Source organism: Girardinichthys multiradiatus, chromosome 13 (assembly GCF_021462225.1).
Source record: "Girardinichthys multiradiatus isolate DD_20200921_A chromosome 13, DD_fGirMul_XY1, whole genome shotgun sequence".
Taxonomy (NCBI): domain Eukaryota; kingdom Metazoa; phylum Chordata; class Actinopteri; order Cyprinodontiformes; family Goodeidae; genus Girardinichthys; species Girardinichthys multiradiatus.
Genome location: NC_061806.1, coordinates 9,467,480 through 9,486,843, shown reverse-complemented (window position 1 = coordinate 9,486,843; position 19,364 = coordinate 9,467,480). Strand labels below are relative to the sequence as shown.

Here is a 19,364-nt window from a genome sequence, read left to right as displayed (position 1 = left end):
TTTGTGGAATGTGAAATAAATTCTCTAAAACAGCTTTAAAAAAAAAAAAAACAGCCTCCAGAAACAATATACAGCCGCATGTCAGTAAAGTAGAACATAATCAAATGGATTTTTTAATTTCAGTAATTCAATTAAAAAAATGAAATTTAAATATTATATAGATTAATTACAGAATTGGTTATTTATTTCAGGTGTTTATTTCTCTATATTTTGTTGATTGTGGTCCAAACTTAGCTAACCTAAAATTCAATTTCTTAAAAAATCTGAACATTACATGAGACAAATATTTCAATCTTGATACCAAAGGAAAGAAAAACACTTAATACTCTTCACCATTTTCAATACTGTGTCACCTTTTTTTAAAGGCACACGGCATTTTGTAGTTAAACGGGGTGACGGTGGGAGAAGTTTGTCCTGTAACCGTTGGGTTGCTGGTTCGAATCCCCTCTCTGACTGTCTTGGTCATTGTGTCCATGGGCAAGAGACTTCACTGGAGTTGCCTGCTGATGGTGGTCAGAGGGCTTGGTGGTGCCTGTTTATGGCAGCCTCACTTCTGTCAGTGTGCCCCAGGGCAGCTGTGGCTAGAAAGTAGCTCATCGCTGCCATTGTGTGAATGTGTGTATGAATGGGCAGATTGATTGTAATGTAAAGTGCTTTGGGGTCTCTGGAGACTTGATATAGCGCTATACAAGTGCAGGCCATTTACCATTTAAAAGCAAAACATATGGTTAATTACAATATTTTAACTTCCTTAATTAGGCCAAAAACAAAAAGTAGGGCATCATTCAGCCCGCATTTGTCTCTTGGAACTTAATTTTCAAAATAATAAAACAATTACCTTTTTCTGGACCTTGGACCACTGAGCAGCAGTGCAGTCCATATTTCTCCTTAGCCCAAGTAAGATGCCTATGACGTTGTTCCTGGTTCACATGTAGAATTCAAAAGTTGAAGCTCATGTATACGTGTGTGTGGTGCCTATCGAAGCTTTATAAATCTCTTTGCTTCACAATATTATGAAGGTTGTGTTTAGCCCTGTTTCTTGTGCACCTATTTCTAATGCACCTTTTCCTTCCACTTAACTTTACATAAATATTTGCTTAGATACAACACTAGAAAAGCAGCTTCTTTATTAATGACCTTTTGGGTGATACCCTCTTTGCCCTGTGTCTGTTTGGAACAGTGTCTATCATGTAGTCTTCCCCATGATTCTGCCAAATCTCCACCACAACATACTGTAGCTACTATTTCTGTGAAAACAAAACTCCATTTTATTGGTTTCCTGAGAAACTGAATTTTAGGGAGTAAATCTCAGATTCTGGAAGAGAGAGTGGCTTTTGTCCTGGCCGTAGAAGAGTGGACCAGATCTCTACCTTCTGAGGGTGGAGGGTTGCTGCATGGTCGTGGTAGTTTGACTGTCCTTACTAAATGTCTTTTGTGGATTTTGAGAGGTTTTACAACCGTATTCCCTAATGTATTTTGTGGAGGAGTCCCAGGGATACAGGGTCTGCACAGTCAAGCTTGTTTCCAAAATCAGGTTAGACTCTACCAGGGCTGTCCCTTGTGTTTGTGGTGTTCATGGACAGGATGTCAAGGTGTAGTCAAAAAAAGGAAAAAAAAGAATTTCTCCCTCCATGTTGGGGGTTTGTTATGGAAATAATTGCTTAAAATGTATTTAATAAATAATTACAAGTTTCATTTAAATTTATCATTATATTATTGTTTTAATTAAGTTTAATCTTCATATGAGGCTTTTTGGAACTACATTAATAAAATAAACATACTTTTCATTGACGTTCTATTTTACATGCACCTGTATAATACTTTAACCACCTTGACTTTTGATGTTCAAGAACTAAGAATAACTGGCCTTTTTGAGTACCACTGCATTGTTGGAGCTTATGTGTACATTTCTTGGATCTGCTGCCCTCTCTCCTGAAGCGCAGCACTGCTGGCTATTAGTAAAGCAGAAGGAGTCCCACTGGTTTGTTTCCAGTTCAGGGCAGGTGTCCAACTGCTCATTAACGCAGTTAATATATGAATTATATACAGGTCCTTCTCAAAATATTAGCATATTGTGATAAAGTTCATTATTTTCCATAATGTCATGATGAAAATTTAACAGGCATATAGTTTAGATTCATTGCACACTAACTGAAATATTTCAGGTCTTTTATTGTCTTAATACGGATGATTTTGGCATACAGCTCATGAAAACCCAAAATTCCTATCTCACAAAATTAGCATATCATTAAAAGGGTCTCTAAATGAGCTATGAACCTAATCATCTGAATCAACGAGTTAACTCTAAACACCTGCAAAAGATTCCTGGGGCCTTTAAAACTCCCATCCTGGTTCATCACTCAAAACCCCAATCATGGGTAAGACTGCCGACCTGACTGCTGTCCACAAGGCCACTATTGACACCCTCAAGCAAGAGGGTAAGACACAGAAAGACATTTCTGAACGAATAGGCTGTTCCCAGAGTGCTGCATCAAGGCACCTCAATGGGAAGTCTGTGGGAAGGAAAAAGTCTGGCAGAAAACGCTGCACAACGAGAAGAGGAAGATTGTGGAGAAGGGCCGAACCAGAATTTGGGGGACCTGCGGAAGCAGTGGACTGAGTCTGGAGTAGAAACATCCAGAGCCACCGTGCACAGGCGTGTGCAGGAAATGGGCTACTGGTGCCGCATTCCCCAGGTCAAGCCACTTTTGAACCAGAAACAGCGGCAGAAGCGCCTGACCTGGGCTACAGAGAAGCAGCACTGGACTATTGCTCAGTGGTCCAAAGTACTTTTTTCGGATGAAGGCAAATTCTGCATGTCATTCGGAAATCAAGGTGCCAGAGTCTGGAGGAAGACTGGGGAGAAGGAAATGCCAAAATGCCAGAAGTCCAGTGTCAAGTACCCACAGTCAGTGATGGTCTGGGGTGTCGTGTCAGCTGCTGGTGTTGGTCCACTGTGTTTTATCAAGGGCAGGGTCAATGCAGCTAGCTATCAGGAGATTTTGGAGCACTTCATGCTTCCATCTGCTGAAAAGCTTTATGGAGATGAAGATTTCATTTTTCAGCATGACCTGGCACCTGCTCACAGTGCCAAAACCACTGGTAAATGGTTTACAGACCATGGTATCACTGTGCTCAATTGGCCTGCCAACTCTCCTGACCTGAACCCCATAGAGAATCTGTGGGATATTGTGAAGAGAACGTTGAGAAACTCAAGACCCAACACTCTGGATGAGCTTAAAGCCGCTATCGAAGCATCCTGGGCCTCCATAAGACCTCAGCAGTGCCACAGGCTGATTGCCTCCATGCCACGCCACATTGAAGCAGTCATTTCTGCAAAAGGATTCCCGACCAAGTATTGAGTGCATAACTGTACATGATTATTTGAAGGTTGACGTTTTTTGTATTAAAAACACTTTTCTTTTATTGGTCGGATGAAATATGCTAATTTTGTGAGATAGGAATTTTGGGTTTTCATGAGCTGTATGCCAAAATCATCCGTATTAAGACAATAAAAGACCGGAAATATTTCAGTTAGTGTGCAATGAATCTAAAATATATGAATGTTAAATTTTCATCATGACATTATGGAAAATAATAAACTTTATCACAATATGCTAATATTTTGAGAAGGACCTGTGTGTATATATATATATATATATATATATATATATATATAAATTATATATACATATATAATTATATATATATAAATTATATATACATATATTATATATATATATATAAATTATATATACATATATAATTATATATATATATATAAATTATATATAATTATATATATATATATAATTATATATATATATAATTATATGTGTGTATCTATATCAACAGGAAGTCCTTTATTTTTCCATATCTTATTTGAATCTGTGTGGTTTTTCACAACAGAGCAGCAGGAGACAACCTGTGATTAAACACATCCGCTTATATTTTGGTGATTACAGAAAGCACAATCCTCCCACTAAAAGAAAAAAATCCCAGGCAGGTTTTAGTAGATCACTTAATCTCTCATGATAACCTAAGTATGAGCAAAAACCTAACGCATCAATCACAGCAGATTTTGATTGCTGATAAAAAAGCAAGGATTACAGTTCTTTATTGGAAAAGACTGATGCATTGGGAGGATTGTCCATGGAACAAGGTTTGTGCAGATATGCTCTCACTGGCGATATGTTCAAATGATTAGATGAATCCGTCTTTCTGACATTTACTGGTATTAATTAAACAAATGCAGAGCAAATCTGCATGATCTCTTTTTATATAGACGGAGACTGAAAGGCAAATATCATTTCATCATGTCACTAAATCATCAGTAAAATAACTGTATTATTAAATAAGTGTATTATTAAAGGAAGCTGTTGCCATGGGGAATTTAACATTCTGAAGGCTCCTTGTGGATAGAATTATCTGTGAACTGAAGATTCAGCAATTTTTCCTACATCAGTCTCCATAAACTAGATTTTATGAGACAATTTAACTATCACACCATCCTGTAACAGCATCCATTTTAAACACTCTGTCCTCTCTGCCTTTGGGCTTTGGTAACGATGTAAACACATCTCGTGGCAAGGGTTTAGAGATGACCCTGAAAAAAGATAACTTTGTATTTTCTTCACAAAGTAACATCGTCCTCCACCAAAGAATGTTGTGACTAGTGCAAAATACAAGCTGATATTATGGCATGCTTTGTGACAAAAAACGCAATGGCTTTTAATTTTGGCACTGGCCCATCACTTTTTAGGGCTGTTTATGTCTAGTTATCAGACTGTTGCAAGGTGGAATTCAGTGAACAGATAGAGAAGATGATGGAGGGTCGTAGAGTGTGTTTGCATGAGGCCAATATGGCAGGTTGGGTTTGGGAGTCATAGATGGTTTTAATTTCTATCTTTTGCTTTTTCCTCAAACATAAATTTTGATTTATATGTCTTATGGAGTAAATATTATGCTTTATTATTATTTTTAAATAATTTTAAGCCGCCCAAAACAGTTTTTGCATTTTAAATCAAATATTTAAAGGGTAAAAGATAACTGATGAAGAATGTAAAAGAATAAAGAATAGTTGTTAAATATTGTTAAATTAGGCCTAAGGACAAACAGTACAGGATTTTGATTCTTAACCTACAGCAATGCGGTGGCATAGGCAGACTGGATTAGAAAACACCTCCACTCATTAGAAATTTAAGACTTGAGAAAAATGTCTTGTGAACATCTCTGCACAAAAATGACTGAATTCAGTTCAATTTCAATCCCCAATGGAAAAGTAAATTAAATTGCAAATTAACAATCCTAACCATACCTTTTGGGTTTTGCAAATGACCCTTCTCTAATTTCCATACCTATAGCTGGCCTGCATGTATGGGCAAATTATGTTCATGCAGGGAATGCCCACAGACATCACACTACCTGTCAGCTTTGCTAAACGGTGGTCTATTGGCAGCAGTCAGAAAGAGAGAGAGAGAGAGAGAGAGAGAGACTGTGACAGAAAATGACATAAAAATAGAATATGGAAAGAAAATGCAAAGAAGGACAGTTGTATTTATTGTGACAAAATGAAGCTTTTAAACTGCTTGTAAACAGTATGAGATTCCAGACAGTGAGAGTGAAACAGTGATCTGTACTTATCCCCATATTTTTCACAGTTTTGTTGGTCAAATCAGGCTATTTCTCCCAGGCAGGGTGTTTCATCCTTGGTTACTACACATAAGAACTGATACAAAGTAAAAGTAGTTAAACCTTTGCATGGCTTTTCTATAGATCAGCTTGTCTTATGTTACATTTGTTTTGCAACACATCCAGGACACTAGTTGGCCAAAAGCAGACTAAATCGTAGCAATTTTGTTGAGTAATCTAACAAACTGTGCTTCAATGCAAATGATGGTGATAAACTATCATGGCATGAACCTTTAAATCTGTGTTATTTTTGGCATGGGTGTCCAAAGTACCAAAGGGCCATTTGTGACCTTTGGAATAATTTTGTGTATCCCCCGACGGCAGTTCAAGAACTGACAAATTTGGCCCTCCAGCAAATGGAGCTGAAGCAGATGTACTTTTTTGTCATTTTATGTGATGAGATATTTAAATGACAAATGTATACTTTCTTAAATAGAAACCGTTAGGTTGATTAGGCATGTTGTTTATCCGGCGGTTTATTTATTTTTTTTTTTTTCAAAAACAGACCATAAGCACATTTCATTAAAACTTTGCACAATTAAATTTATCGCTAAGCTGCTAAAATCAAAATATTTTATATGAAAATGATTCAGTATTTTTAACTGGAAAAAAATGGAATGGCCCCTGAGTACTTTCAACTTGGCTGTTGTTTTAAAGCATTCAAACATCACTTAGATGGTATAGCAACAAGACTCTGAAATATTGAATTAGGCACTCCATTTGTAAGACATAATGAACTTCTGTAATTAAGTAAGTGATTCACAGGATATCAGATTCTGTCTGTCTCTATTTTGGTGCCCTTAACAGAAATCGTACTGCAAATAAAGTGAATATATGCCTGTGTTTCATTCAAATTCACAATGTTTTCTATTTTTCTTCCAAAAGTGCTTCTTTGTATTCCCAAGTTGACATGTGGTTGACATGGCTTGTGCTGTGATGCGGGGAGCAGCACTGTGTTGCTTTGTTCTCGATCAGAAAAACAAGCCTTTTCTGCTTGTTCGAGCATTTTTACCCATCGGCGAATTCGCGGTTGGAAGTCAGCAGACTGAGATGTCTCCACAAACAATCCTGGGCACAATGTCCAATCCACAACCTGTCAGACGGGCGCACAAAAAGCTGCCGTAGCCCTGGGAAATGCCGACTGTGTGATCCAAACCTGCAAATCACTGTTTGAGAGATGGCACAGCTCAACGATCAAGACTCTGTCCAAGTGGAAATGATGGATGCGTTGGACATCAGTTAAACTCAGCACATCTTCTGAAAACTCTCTGTATGCCTTGGTGCTGCTGTCTCCTTTGATAATCACTTAGTAAACTGGAATCCCTTAGAGGAATGATTTTGTTCGCTATTGTGTTTTCAAACAGATGTAATTCCTTGTAATTCCTGTTTTTAAAATTAAGTTTTTGTATTGCAAAGGTGCAGCTGAGTCAGCATGGTGTTTCCACACAGGTTTTAGCTGTATGATCCCATCCAGTTACCTGAAATGGTTCAATTACAGAAGCTGAGAAATGCTTAAGTACAGCCTGGCTGGGATAAAAACTCAGCACTGCGTTATGGCAAATCACTGAAGCTTTGCCTCTCAAATACCTCAGCCAGGAACTGGAAGAAGTATCCTACTAAAGCACTCAATAGGTAGAAAACATGTTGGTGAGGGGCCAAACAAAACCAGCTCTTTTCGTTTTAAACCTCCACCTCACTAATTGATGACCTGGATAGTGGAGGAAGACAGCTGTGTAACTGGCTCTTTTAAAGGAAAACTAAGTGGTTAAGGTGATCAGGGGGATTTCTCCCCTTTTGTCGGCCTGACCCTCTCGAGCTGCTGGTGAAATTCTGCTTTGTGGATGTGAAGGCAGACCTACACACTACAGATGTATACTTTATTAAGCTGAGGTAAGCTAAGTCTTCTAGGATGTGTTTTTTCCCAACATAATATACACCATCTGTACAGATCATACTGATCTGTATCCTGTTTAGCAGGTCACAGATCACCACTCAATAGGCTTACTACTTAGTAAGGTACTTAGGTGCCACCTACAAACAGACTCATCAGAATAAATTAGAATATCATTGAAATAGCATTAGTTTGTTGCCTGTGCAATCTCTCATCATCCTCTTGTCAAGACACCATATATTTTCTCTGGAGTTTAGGTCAAAACAATTTGTTGTCCAATCAAGAACAGTGATACCATGATCAATAACACAAGTATTACTACTTTTGGCAGTGTGAGCAGGTCTTCAAGTTCAGCAGAGGAAAACATTAAGTGCTGTAAAGGTTGATAGATTGCTGACTGTAGAAACGTCACACTGGGGATAAAGCAACTTGGATTCTTTGCCTCTCTGCTTTTCCCTCACAGTCTAGAATACTGATTTCTTAATGAAATGCAAAATGTACTTTTAACTGGAGAAGAGAACCTTGGACCAGTAAGCAGTACTGTTTTCCTGATGGCAGTAGCCCAGAAAGTTACTGGAGAGGATGTGAGGATTTTCAGAGCCCAGTTCTGCAATGCATTTTAATCCTGGACAGAAAGTTAGGGACACTCCAATGATCTTCCCTCACTATCTTCTGCAGGCCTCAAAGGCATGATTTGAAATAGAAAAACATCTGTTAATTTCCAACCATTTCATGTGCAAAATCTTTTCCATTGGCTTATTTCACAGAATGTTAAGGTATGCATACTTTTTTTTTCAGGCATAAATCATGTTCTGAAACATATATTTAATGTTCGACAAGTATGTTTCACATATGAAATAAATCATAAAGAAAATATGGCAAAAAAAGAAGACTTTTAACTGCGGTAAACAAGAAAATAACGACTAAACGTGTTACCGCTTGTCTATCAAAGATGGTTGTTGTGCAGATTGTAATTGCTTGTTGTATAAAGTGCCATAGGCATAAACTATAGATCCTGTAGAGAAAATTATTAAGTTTTTAAAACTAGATCGAGTCAGTAAACTAAAGTGGATAAGACAAAAACAGGTAAATTGTTGTCTCCATTTAATTATATTGTTGCAATGTAACTTACTTTCTCTGTGGGGATATTTGTCTTGGATGCAAATCTGTGCTTGTACTCCCAGGCTCTGTAACAGAACAAAGGAAGTAAGAAGGAAACACAGTCTCCAGTCGGGTTCATATTCAGTGTGTTTTTAATGTACTATATCTCTCTGGGAACGGTGTCCCCTCACTCCTTGATGAGCTTCTTCCAGATGCTTTTTTTTGTCCTGGTTTTGGTTTCTCAGGTAACAGCCAGGATTTTTTGTAAGAGAGAGAGACTGCTGGGACTATAAGAAGCTAAAGATGGTTCTGTTTTCTTCCCAGTCTCTTTTTAGAGCACTGGAAAAGTGTTCATATCCTTTGGAATTGTGTCCACATCTTGGGCCTTTAATCTTTAATCTGAATTCTTAGAATAAAATATAAAATCTCCCTGTGTGTAATTTAATCTCAGTAGTAATCCATCTGTTCCGTAAAGGCAGAACAGAACCCAAAGAACATTAGTGAACAAACAAGGAAAACAATAGCAGGTCCTTTTTGCTGTGTGTCACAAGCTATGTAAGGGTCACAAGTATTGACTCAAGGGGACTGAATATATGCCTTGATTTGCACATTTGTATTAAGTAAAAAGAAAACAGTTCACAATTTACTACCCAATTCTACCAAATTACAATAAAATAGGCTAAAGTTTGTTCAGACAAAAAGTTATGGTGATATGAATTATTTTGCAATCTGGCGTAAATACATAGAATACATATCATAGTCTCTCTTACTATAGGCCAAAACCAAACATTGCTACAGTACAAAGTCATTTTAACCTAATTCTGTGCAAGGAGTTAGGGAAAGTGAGTAAGCCATAGAGTACCTTTGTGCTTTAAAGATTAGAACTGATGACAAGGTGACACTAAACCCTTATTGAAGCACCTCAGAAATCCTTCCACACAGATCTTATCAAGATACAAAACAGGACAAGAAGATGAAAAGCTTTCATTAGCATCACTCGTTTTTTTAGCCACATTTGACAGACAGAAGAAAATCTTCACTTTTTATCTCAGACACACAGACTCTGACTGATCCCTGCTCTCTTTTCTCTCTCCCTCTCTTTCTGTTGCAGTTTAACTTTGTCGGCAAACTCCTCGGGCCACGCGGGAACTCGTTAAAGAGACTACAAGAGGACACCCTCACAAAGATGTCGATTCTTGGAAAAGGATCCATGAGAGACAAAGAGAAGGTAACCCTGAAGTGTGATATTTCATTTTGGCTTTGACTCTTTCACCTGTACATTTCATTTTGTGCTCTGTTACCCACTCTTCAGCGAGGTTTGAAGGTGAGATGACTTGATGCTGTTAACTTGCTTTTCCTCAAGAGGACTTTCTTTTCTAGAAATGATATAAGCTATCCAGCACAGCTGTTGCCCAGAAAGGGCATATTGTACTTGTCTTCACCCTTGAAATGATGCATCAAGTTACAAATTTCAAAAGGTTGGGATTTGTCCTTTTGTAAAGTCTTTCTTTGTAAAGAAATGTTGTCACCTACGAAACATGTTTTGAAATGATGACTACTCATAAACTGTACGAACATTTTAAAAATGGAAAGATTATTTGTGACAGAAAGTAACATTTTCTGTACATTAGAGTCCATACTTACGTTTCTCAAGTAATATCCAACTCCAAACTATTAACATGCTGAGGTATGTATATGTATGTACATACTTTAGCATGTCTACATATATGTATATGTATATGTATATATATATATACATGTATATATGTCTAGATATATATACACTCACCGGCCACTTTATAAAGGTACACCTGTGCAACTACTTGTTAACGTAAATTTCCATTCAGCCAATCACATGGCAGCAACTCAATGCATTTAGGCATGTAGACATGGTCAAGACGATATGCTGTAGTTCAAACCGAGCATCAGAATGGGGAAGAAAGGTGATTTAAGTTACTTGGAAAATGGCATGGTTGTTGGTGCCAGACGGGCTGGTCTGAGCATTTCAGAAACTGCTGATCTACTGGGATTTTCACACACTACCATCTCTAGGGTTTACAGAGAATGGTCCAAAAAAGAGAAAATATCCAGTGAGCTGCAGTTCTGTGGGTGCAAAAGCCTTGTTGATGCCAGAGGAAACTGAGGCTACAATTCACACAATAGAAGATTGGAAAAACGTTGCCTGATCTGATGAGTCTCAATTTCTGCTGCGATATTCAGATTATAGGGTCAGAATTTGACGTCAACAACATTATACATTATATATATATATATAAAATATATAATGTGTATATATATATATACATTTATATACATATATATATTTGCTGCAAGTTTCCGTTTTTTAGATGTATATTTTTAGTAAAAGTAGCACTTGAAACCAGAATAAAAACAGAAAAAAAAAGTTGAATCTTTAGAATACCATCTTAACTGTAATGTATGTGTTATGATTCTGGCACGTCTGCTCTACCCTGTCTCCCTGGCTGCAATCAGCAGATTAGATGCACCTGGTGGCTGCTGCAGTGTAGTGCAATCTGTGGAATGCCAAGCACCTGTGTCTTCCCTGATATATACTGACTCTGACAAGCAGACGGTGCCAGATTTTTGAAAGCCATCGTGTGAGTAGATATCCAGCGTTCCTTCCTGTTTGATCATTGTTCTTGACCTTGCCTTGCCTTTTGGATTTATGCCTCTGCCTGCTCCCTGTCGGACTATTTGGCTTTTCGTTGTCGACCTTGTTTCCTGCATCTGGTTTATGCCTCTGCCTGCCTCTTGTCTGACGCCTCTTGTTCCGATCGTTGACCCTGTTTCTGTCCTTGGATTATTGAGCCAACCTAGCCCTCAGATTATTCAGCCTGGAGTCACTTCTTACCTGTGCTGTGGAGATCACAGCCTGCCGCCCACTGAGGTTTCCCCTCTGGGTTTCAAGTTCCACTCAAGACAAAGGCAGTGATTCCTGGAAGCTGTGAGGAGTGTTACCGGTGTGACGTTTTCCTGTGGCTGAATAAACCTTTTAAACTTTCAGTACTGTGTCTGGCTGAATCTTGGGTCCACCTTTTTCTGATTCATAGCGGAAAAATTTGGCCAAAAATGGACCCATCGCCAGCACAACAATGGCGTACCCACGTTGATGAGACCCTTTCTTGGTTGGGTTCCCGTATGGAGGAAATAATTTCCACATTACGTTCTGGCAATCTTGTCTTCGAGCCGCCACCGTCACAAAGAAACCACGCCGAAGTAACACGGACAACAGCAGAGGTAAGGGAGCCACGCCTCTCTCCGCCTGAGATGTTCAGGGGAGACTCAGACCAATGTCGAGCTTTTCTAACTCAGTGTGAAATTCATTTTGAGCTTCAGCCGTCATCCTTTCCCACTGAACGTTCCAAGGTGGCATTTGTTATTTCTCTGCTGGCAGGAAAGGCAAAACAGTGGGGAACTGCTGAATGGCATAACAGGTCTGCATCTTGTAATCTTTATGGAACTTTTTCCAAGGAACTCATTCGAGTTTTTGACCCGGTCATTCCAAGTCAAGAGGATTGTTGTCCCTCAAACAGGGTGATCAGCCTGTCTCGACCTATTTAATTGGCTTTCATTTGTTGGCTGCAGAGAGCCGTTGGAATGAGGCAGCACAAATGGATACATTCATGAAAGGATTAAATGAAGACATCAAAAATGAGCTAGCGACCCGTGACCATCCTTCTTCCCTGAAACAACTCGAGGATTTGGCTGCTCGCATTGATATTCGGCTGGCAGAGAGAAGGAAGGAGAAGCGCCATGAGAAGGGTTGCTCATCATTAACTCAGGTTTCTGCACACCGGTATGAGGGAAGGAGTCGGTCATCTCTCACTGAGGAAAATGATAATTGTGAGCCCATGCAATTGGGCAGAACCAAGATTACCCCTGAGGAGAAAGATCGTCAGAGAAGATTCAAGCTCTGTTTGTATTGTGGAGAGAAGGGAGATTTAGCACTCAGGTGTCCACTAAAAGGATAGGCTCAGCAGAGGAAGGGAGTTCTCTACTGTGCCGAAGTCAACTATCTGCCTCCTTCTTCTTGTTTCCTGCCCATTTTCAAACCTCTTCTTTGTCTCTCCAGGGGGCCGTGTTTATTGATTCAGGAGCAGATACTGGATTCATGGACGAAACATTTGCAAATAAGAACGGCATTAAACTTATTCCGTCAGCTGACACAAGAAACATGTTAGCTTTGGATGGTCACAGCATGAACAATTCACATCTCAGGACGAAGGAGATTACCTTAACAGTCGGAGGTAATCATCACAAAATTGTAACTTTCATGATCATTAATTCACCAGAACTTCCTGTAGTCCTAGGGGCCTCCTGGTTGCAGAAACACAACCCTCACATCGACTGGTAGAAAAAAGAAGTTCTGGGTTGGTCTGAGTCATGTTCCACTGACTGTCTTTTGTCTGCTGCTACGGAGGTCACTGTGGAGAATGAGGTTGAGGAGACCTATCCGGATTTATCCAAGGTACCGCAAGAATGCCATGATTTAAAGGAGGTTTTTAATAAAATCAAGGCCACAGCTCTGCCACCCCATAGACCTTATGATTGTGCTATTGATTTGCTTCCTGGCACATCATCCCCTAAAGGCAGAACATATTCATTGTCTGGTCCAGAGCACAGGGCCCTGAAGAGTTATGTTGATGAGGCATTAAAGGCAGGGCACATTCAACCCTCTTCCTCTCCTGCAGGTGCTGGTTTCGTTTTTGTTGGGAAGAAGGATGGTTCATTGAGACCATGCATTGATTATAGAGGCCTTAATGAGATAACAGTTAAAAATAGATATCCCTTACCACTCCTGAACACAGCTGTTGATCAGATCCAGAGAGCCAAGATATTTTCTAAGCTGGATCTAAGGAATGCATATCATCTGGTCCGAATCAGAGAAGGAGATGAATGGGAAACGGCTTTCAATACGCCTACGGGTCATTATGAATACAAGGTCATGCCATTTGGACTTACTAACGCTCCTGCAGTTTTTCAGTCATTGGTCATTGACGTTCTAAGAGACAGGGTGGGTCAATTCGTATTTGTTTATCTTGATGATATACTGATTTATTCTCAAGATCTGGAAACCCACAGAAAACATGTCAGAGCTGTTCTCTTGCGTCTTCTCCAAAACCAGTTCTTCGTCAAGGCAGAGAAATGTGAGTTCCACATAACTACCTCTTCCTTTTTGGGCTTCATCATTTCCCCAGATCAAGTGCTTGTCGACCCCTCCAAGGTTAAGGCCGTATTGGAATGGCCTGTTCCAACTGATCGCAAGCAGCTTCAAAGATTTATAGGCTTTGCAAACTTCTATAGGAGGTTTTTTAGAAATTACAGCCTGGTTGCTACTCCCCTAAAAGCTCTTACCTCTTCCAAGGTGAAATTTGTGTGGAATAAGGATGCAGAGAAGGCCTTCAATAAGTTAAAGGAACTCTTCACGTCAGCTCCAGTGTTACAGTGTCCTAACCCAGAGAGACAGTTTATCGTGGAGGTGGATGCCTCAAGCACTGGGGTCGGAGCTGTATTAAGCCAAAGAGGTGAGGATGATCATGTTCACCCACGTGCCTTCTTTTCAAGGACTGTCACAGGCTGAGCGGAATTACGACGTGGGAGACAGAGAGTTATTGGCTATCAAGTTGGCGTTGACAGAGTGGAGACATCGGCTGGAGGGGACTAAGGAGCCGTTTATGGTGTGGACTGACCATAAGAACTTGGAGTACCTGAAATCAGCAAAACGAATAAATCCCAGACAGGCTAGGTGGGCTTTGTTTTTTGGTCGTTTTAATTTCTCCCTATCTTACAGGCCAGGGAGTAAAAATGGCAAACCTGACGCCCTATCCCGGATTCAAGAGCCTGAAGAATCTCAGTCTGCGGGTGAAGAGGAGTTTATCCTTCCTGAACCATCAGGTTGTCTGTGTCCCGAGTGGAGGTGGAAAAGGAGGTCCAGGAAGCCATTAGAGATCTGCCTATCCCACCATCATGTCCACCTGACCACTGTTTTGTCCCTGAACGCCTTGTGCCTAAGGTACTGGAGTCTTGTCATTGCTCTCGTTTAGTTTGTCAACCAGGAATCAGCAGAACCTTTCAGACAGTTCGAAGTCAGTTTTGGTGGCCATCGCTGGTCAAGGATGTCAAAGACTTTGTTGCTAAATGCACTCAATGTTGTCGAGCCAAGCCTTCTCGTCACTATGTATTCAATGCAAATGCAGCTCAAATGTTACAGCAATGCCTTGGTAATGTCAGGTGGTGGTCAAGTTACCAGAAAGGCTTTGAAAGGAAGATCCACCCACTCTGCTCGGACATCATCCTATTTATGTCACAAGCCCTCAAACCCTCTGTGCAGACTCAATCCCATCTTCATGTTGAATGCTTCCTGTTGCTCGAATGGATCACACCCTGACCTATTTTGTTTATTATTTTCAGCTATTTATTTCACCAAATTTATTCCTCATAGACAAATACATTTCAATTTTCTGATGTTCACGTAATCTCTTAAAAAAATTAAGTACCATTTCCATGCAGCTGAACACTTAATTGTACACATTCATCCCAATACACACAGGGCCTGATCTTCAAAGATCCCAAATAGCGGGTGCTAATTTGCGTGTACTATAAATAAAATGCACGTGCATTCAGTGGTCATGTTGCATGCAATTTTCAAAGATTGTGTGTGCAATGGATAACAGGTGCAGACCGCCCTATTTAAATGAGGAAATTGCACGTGCTACTAGCTGGAACAAGAGGAAAAGCAAACAGATCCTCTGCTGTGTTGCTAGAAATATGCAGGGATTGTTATGCCGCATCATTATAAATTATCCAGTTGCTGATTTTTTTTCTTCTGTTCTGTTCGGCCTGTAAGGATTATTATTATTATTATTGATTAATTAATATTTATCAAAAATTATAATTAAAAATCATAATTCAGAAAAATTATTTCTTAACCCAAAATCATTAATTATGAATTGAAATCAGAGATGACCTCTGGTGTTGTGATTATGTGCTCAAAGGCCTTAATAATTACAAATAGTAAATTCTCATTAATAACTGTTAATTATTAACCAAAAACAACACTAAATGTCACAGTTTAATCAACCGCTTCCCCGGAGGTAAGGTAAGTTTATTTATTAGGCGCTTTCAGTAATGAGGCACTCAAAGCGCTGTACATACAATTACAATACAATCACAAAGAAAATAAACACAGATACAGACACAGAAAAACAAATCAAATGATACTACAATCCTTCTGAGAAATCTAAAAATCTCTGGCCAACATTACAATGATACAGAAAACATTAATAATACATTGGGTTTTACTGGTAAGAGCTGATTCTAAACCAATCTTTCTAAACAGGTAATTATACCATTAAATCCTCTGTGTAGGGAAAGCATCTTGTGCTAAGAGAGAATGATCCTTGGGTCCGCTGGTATAAATGCAGTTGAATTCCAATAATAATAGTCATTTGCATCCATTGAAATTTAACTAAGCAATCACTGAGTTCTAACTAAGGAAGCTGAGTCACTGGTGTAAAAACAGCTTTTGTTCAAATTTTTAAGAAACTAGTATTATGGTGGGGAACTTCGACCTTATTTTGACAGATAAATCACTCTTGCTCAAAATAAACACAAACGCTTTCTCTTTATCTACGTGAAAATTTATTAAATCAACAGCCCTGATACACCTCGCTATTCAGTCAGTCAGTCAGTCAGTCAGTCATTTTCTACCGCTTATTCCATAGTGGGTCGCGGGGGAGCTGGTGCCTATCTCCAGCAGTCTATGGGCGAGAGGCAGGGTACACCCTGGACAGGTCGCCAGTCCTCGCTATTCTGATTCAATAATTTTCACCTAATCAAGCATGCAAAGATTCTACACAAAAGGGGTAAAATAACCAACCAAACAAAGATCAAACAACATTGAGTGTCTATGAAAGTCAAACCAGCAGATTATGGAAAACAAATGGTACTGGGGCAAAGTTTTGGGAACGGCCTCCACCAGGCTGCAGTCATAAAACCCCCAAAGTTGGAGCTCAGTGAAACACAAAGGGTCGTGAAACTTTTAGGCGGCAACCAGCAGAAAAACACTAAGAGTGAAGACAAAGGAATAGTGAGTATTCCACCATGAGGTTCTAGATGTCCAACTTTTAAGTTCACTTGAGTCTGCATTCAGGTGTTCAAAACACAGTGAGACACACACAGCTTCAAAGCACGACAACTTTCAGAGTCCAATAGCAATCAAAGCTTCAACAAGACATTGCATGCACATAAAAATGTAAAAAACATTGGACTACAATAAGTGACGATTTTAAATAGACCTAAATCTTATTCTATCCTACCTGAGCTATTTATAATAGAAATAAAACAAAATGATATTACTTGGTGTCATCATCTTTGTAGCGGGGGGGGGGGGGGGGGGGAAACTTGCTGGTCTTCTTATCCCTGTTAGCCTTTCAGCTCGTTGAGCTTCTCATTAGTTTTTCCACCTGTTTGTAGACCCACGTGTGAGTTTCTCCAGAATGATGCTCATCTCCGTTGCTTGTTAACCGCGTCTCAGTTTCCAGCGAGAGAAAAAGCAATGGTGGAACGTCTCGCGTGTTCTTATATAGCCCACTGTGACATCGGAGCTGCAACGCCCCTTCCTGTTAGCTGCAATTTATGCTGGGAGGTGTAGTAGCAGACGATACTGGGGGGAATATAGTAGCAGACACTAGGAGGGATAGTAGCGAACAAATGGTCTGACAGGCCCTTGCTTTTCTGCACTGTTTCAGTTAACTTTTGTTGTGCTACTCACAGTAGGTTTGTCCTGATGAGATTATTTCTCTTATGTTGCTTGACATAACTTGCAACAAAATGACTAATCAATATTAACAATATAAAAGACAAATATGTCTGTTAAATAATTTGTCTTTCTTGATCTTTTAATTATTTTTAGAGACTCACTAGGTTCTCTTGTTTTTTGGGAGTATACATTTGAGGAGTTCAGAGTTTATCATAAACAGGCACAATATTTCAGCCTAAATGTAATATTAGCAAAATAAAAATAGATTGTTGTAGGAGTTGGCAATCTGTATGTTATAGCTTTGCTAATATTAAAACATAGCATCACATAACTGTCCTGCAAAAAAGTTAATTCGAACATTTATGTATGTAAAAATTTATTATTTTTCAATGATTTTACTGAATTTGTTTTGCCAATATTTTAACAATATACAACATGTTTGATTGCTTAAATAGATTTTTGGTGACACAAAATAATTTCTTACAGCATAAAGAAAACCCTCCCCTGGCATATGTTCACATTTAAACAACATAATCAACCTGATCGAGCTCTGATTCCCCTGCTATGATATGACGTTACTTTTATCAATGCAGTGTGTTTTGTTTAGTGACAAGGTTAAACCATACACTATCTTTGTCACCACATGGAAAAGCTACCTTGAAATGGTGATTTTCACCTACTAAGAAGTGATTTTGACATCCTGTTTGCAAATGAAGGACTTAATCTACTTTATAATGTCTTTAGTTCTTTCCTATTAATTATATTGTCAACATCAAAGCACAGTGGGTATTTTGCATGATGTGCAATTACAGGCTATGCGCGCTTGATCATTTATGTGCACATTTTGTCATGATCAGGTTTGTGCGCGTTCATCAATGATCACTGACAGCGATGTTACGTTGTAATGATGTTGAATGAAGTGTTGCAAGGAGTTTTACCATAGGAGAAATATCATGGCTTTTGTTTGTGATTGGCTCTAAGTCAGAGCTTAGATAATCCTACATAGAATCCTCTATTCTTATCTATTTTAATATTTGTATTTTTGATAACCCAAATCTGTTGGCACATGTACAGAAGATTATCTCTCCCTGTCATTGGTCATTCTATCTATACCTCCTTCCGTCCTAAATCCACATGCAAAAACTGCACCCGCAAACCATTTCAGGCTTTGAAAATGACATCACAGGTGGTAAGGGACGACATTTACATATCTTCCTCCCATGAATTTGCATGTTTGGGTCATTATCATATGTTTAGCATATTGATGAAGGCAGACACGCTAAAAGGTTTGCGCCTGTAGTTCTGCTAATTTTGCACATGCAATCCGATTACCACCTTGTTTGTACGCACATAAACTGCACGCGTTTTGCGTTGTACACGCAAATCATTTGTAGGTCAGGTCCACAGAGAATACAAAGGGGGCCACATCTGAAGCCATTCACAAACTTCATAGATGTGACAGGACTTGATGTTCTACGAATGAGCATAATGTACTCATGTTTAGACCCACTTAAAAGGTGGGACATCCCAACATACATGGCAAGATAGGAAAATATTTTTATTTAAGAATCAACAAATTAAAGGCAAGTCTAAGTCTATTCCTCCCAGTCTGTAACAACCTTTCTGGCTTTGATCAGCTGTCTGTGCTTTTGCGGACTCTTTCTCTGAATTTATAGTGTGCCAAAGAACCTTGAAGGAGTCATTTTTACAGGAACTAAGCGCAGGGACTGCAGGTCACTGTTAATAGCTAACTTAGTTAATCGCTAGTAAGTGATCACTGCAATGCAAAAAAACTGTTAAAAATGTCAACTATTCAACTTGTAATAACTGTCTAATATCTTCTTAAGTTATAGTTCTTGTTTTTAGCTGAAACCAAGTTTCAGCTAAATTTGTTTCACA

The 19,364-nt window shown here is 39.1% G+C and overlaps 1 protein-coding gene across 3 annotated transcripts in view; it reads left to right on the top strand.

Moving 5' to 3' along the window:
- Positions 1-19,364, top strand: part of khdrbs3 (KH domain containing, RNA binding, signal transduction associated 3) — a 205,915-nt gene that overhangs the window by 83,340 nt on the left and 103,211 nt on the right. For all 3 annotated transcript variants that reach the window (XR_007041146.1, XM_047384667.1, XM_047384666.1), the window contains exon 3: positions 9,795-9,911. Coding sequence is in view for 2 of the 3 variants with exons in the window: in XM_047384667.1 (XP_047240623.1) it covers positions 9,795-9,911 (117 nt within the window). In the remaining variant the exon portion in view is untranslated. The remainder of the gene's footprint in view (positions 1-9,794; positions 9,912-19,364) is intronic.